This window comes from Eubalaena glacialis, chromosome 10, assembly GCF_028564815.1.
Source record: "Eubalaena glacialis isolate mEubGla1 chromosome 10, mEubGla1.1.hap2.+ XY, whole genome shotgun sequence".
Classification (NCBI taxonomy): Eukaryota; Metazoa; Chordata; class Mammalia; order Artiodactyla; family Balaenidae; genus Eubalaena; species Eubalaena glacialis.
Window position 1 is genome coordinate 15,887,551 of NC_083725.1, and position 3,081 is coordinate 15,890,631.

Consider the following 3,081-nt stretch of genomic DNA (forward strand, 5'->3'; position numbering starts at 1 on the left):
GCTCAGGTGTTCCCTAGGCCTTGTTTCTCCCCCAGCTCATGGCCCCTCACCCATCCTCCCTTCAATGCTGGGTGGGGCACGTGCACAGAGCAGCTGCTTCTGACTGCTGCCTGAGCCCCAGTCTGCCGTCAGCTTCCACGTTGCCTTAGGGTCACAAAAGTCCAAGAGGCCTCCTGGGAATGTGTCACCTTCCAGCGTGGAGTCACAATGGGGAGGAAGGCGGGGAGGGCAGCCCGGTGGGGATTTAAATGTCTGGCTGGCTCTGAGCTTCAATCAGTTCGAACAGCAGCATAGGTGAGCTGCCTGAGAACCTCTCCTTTGGCCCCCTCTGAATCCAGGAAGGATCCAGTGCAGTAAGAGACTTTTCCAGCCCAGCAAGGAGCCCAGGATGTTCCTGAAGGCTGTGGTCCTGAGCCTGGCCCTGGTGGCTGTCACCGGTGAGTAGAAGCTGCCTTTGGATGGGACTTTCAGGCAGGACCCATCTGTTGCATCAGGCAGGGAAGGGTGGAGAGTCTGGGGCCAAGGTAAGAGGACAGTTCCGAGTGCCTGTCAGCCCACAGCTGGATGCAGGCGGCTGCCCGGTTGCCATCTGGCTCGCAGGAGAGCTGGTCCATTCACAGCGGTGGGCCCCCTGGCATTGGTGCTATACCCGTTTTACATACCCCCATGGCTTCCAACTAGCCAAGCGCAAAGAAGGAAATCAGTGGCTGGGCTCCCCCCATCATCCGGCCTGCAGCTCAAGGCTGGTGCAGAGGGGCAGGGAAGGAGACAGGTCCTCATGAATTGCTCTGTTTTCCACCCAGGTGCCCAGGAGGAGGTCAGTGCCGACCAGGTGGCCACTGTGATTTGGGACTACTTCAGCCAGCTGAGCAACAATGCCAAGAAGGCTGTGGAACATCTCCAGAAGTCTGAGCTCACGCAGCAGCTCAAGTAAGAGGGGCAGAGCTTGCAAGGCGGAGCTTCTTAAAGGCCATGCAATGAGTGGGCAAGGGCTGAAATCGGAGGCAGGAGACCTGAGCTTAGGATACCCACTGCCCTGCCACCAACTCACTGGTGACCCAAGGTCTCCAGACCTGGGATCCACATATACAAACAGAAAAGTTGGGCTGAATAATCCCTGCTTTAACTTTCTAGAGCATGACGAATGGCCACATCTTAGTATTGAGGCTCGCAGAAGAAAGGAAGGGGAAGAAATGTCGTGTGAGCTGGCTTCTAATACATTCCAGAAGGACAAGCCTCTGTGAAATCATGGGAAGGGAGGTGGGGATATTTGGCAAGCTTCTGAGGGTGGGCACATGGCATGGAAGCCAGCACCCGGTGTAGCTAGAAGATGCTGGAAGAGGTCCAGAACATAACATTCTACTAGAGAATGTGATCTCTGTCACAGCACAGCTGGGATGGGGAGGACCTCAGAGTCCACACTTTGTACTTTACAGGTAAGCAGAGGAAAGCAAGCTGCTCCAGGTCACATGATAGGTAGATACTGTGACTCAAGCTCAGGGGGAGACTCAGAGATACAAGTTCAATGTTAATACCTTAGTCTATTACATCCATTTGCTCAAATCATGATCCACCCATAGGGAAGGCCACAGGGAAAAGATGGGTGAAATCAGTACCCTGCACACTCACCTGTCCTAGGCAGGTGTGTGTAAGGTGAGTGCTATGTAAGGAGTCAAGGTCCTGGCATGGAATGCCAAGCATAACGGTGGCCCCCTTGTGTCCTTCCGCCCCAGCACCCTCTTCCAAGACAAACTTGGGGAAGTGAACACCTACACGGATGACCTGCAGAAGAAGCTGGTGCCCTTTGCCACGGAGCTGCACGAACGCCTGACCAAGGACTCAGAGAAGCTGAAGGAGGAGATTCGGAAGGAGCTGGAGGAGCTGCGGGCCCGGCTGCTGCCCCACGCCAGCGAGGTGGGCCAGAAGATCGGGGACAACATGCGCCAGCTGCAGCAGCGCCTGGGGCCCTACGCGGAGGAGCTGCGCACCCAGGTCAACGCCCAGGCCCAGCAGCTGCAGCGCCAGCTGACGCCCTACACCCAGCGCATGGAGGCGGTGCTGAGGCAGAACATGGACAACCTGCAGGCCTCGCTGGCGCCCTACGCCGACGAGCTCAAGGCCAAGATCGACCAGAACGTGGAGGACCTCAAGGCGCGCCTCACGCCCTACGCCGACGAGCTCAAGGCCAAGATCGACCAGCACGTGGAGGAGCTGCGCCGCAGCCTGGCCCCCTACGCGCAGGACGTCCAGGGGAAGCTCAGCCACCAGCTCGAGGGCCTGGCCTTCCAGATGAAGAAGCACGCCGAGGAGCTGAAGACCAAGATCTCGGCCAGCGCGGAGGAGCTGCGGCAGAAGCTGGCGCCCCTGACCGAGAGCGTGCGCGGCAACCTGAAGGGCAGCGCCGGGGAGCTGCAGAAGTCGCTGGCCGAGCTGAGCAGCCACCTGGACCAGCAGGTGGAGAAGTTCCGCCACACCGTGGGGCCCTACGGCGAGACCTTCAACAAAGCTATGGTGCAGCAAGTGGAGGAGCTCAGGCAGAAGCTGGGCCCCCTGGCAGGGGACGTGGAAGACCACCTGAGCTTCCTGGAGAAGGACCTGAGGGACGAAGTCACCACCTTCTTCAACACCCTCAAGGAGGAAGAGAGCCAGGCCCACGCCCTCACCGCCCAGGAGCAGACGCCGGCCCCTTTGGCGGGCTGAGCTGCCCCCGGTGCTCCTGCCCCACCGCTGACACCTGCCCTGCCCTGCCCCCTGTCTGTCTGTCTGTCCCAAAGCATTTCTTGTATAAACCCGTGGATACCTGTCCAGTGCAAAGTGACACTACCTCTCGCTACTCAATAAAGCTGCTGAGAAGCTAGCCCAGTCTGGTTACAATGTGAATTCTTGGTGTTGCAGGGCCTGAGATGAGAGCTTTGCAATGCTTAGCAGGGGCTGCCAGGGGATGCTTAGAGGGACACGGAGGGCTGGGAGGTGCGACGGGGGGAGGGGGGAGGGCAGGGTGTGCTGAGAGAGGTGTGGGGATAGCTCTAAGGGGAAGGTGGATAAAGATGTCACGTGTTATCCACAAATGAAATATGCAAC

General features: G+C 58.5%; 1 protein-coding gene across 1 annotated transcript; it reads left to right on the forward strand.

Moving 5' to 3' along the window:
• Positions 1-289: 289 nt before the first annotated feature.
• APOA4 (apolipoprotein A4) lies at positions 290-2,797 on the forward strand. Its single transcript, XM_061202571.1, has 3 exons — positions 290-437; positions 804-930; positions 1,734-2,797. Exons 1-3 carry the CDS (start codon positions 389-391, stop codon positions 2,698-2,700), a joined length of 1,143 nt encoding a protein of 380 aa, XP_061058554.1. The 5' UTR covers positions 290-388; the 3' UTR covers positions 2,701-2,797.
• The last annotated feature ends 284 nt before the right edge of the window (positions 2,798-3,081 follow it).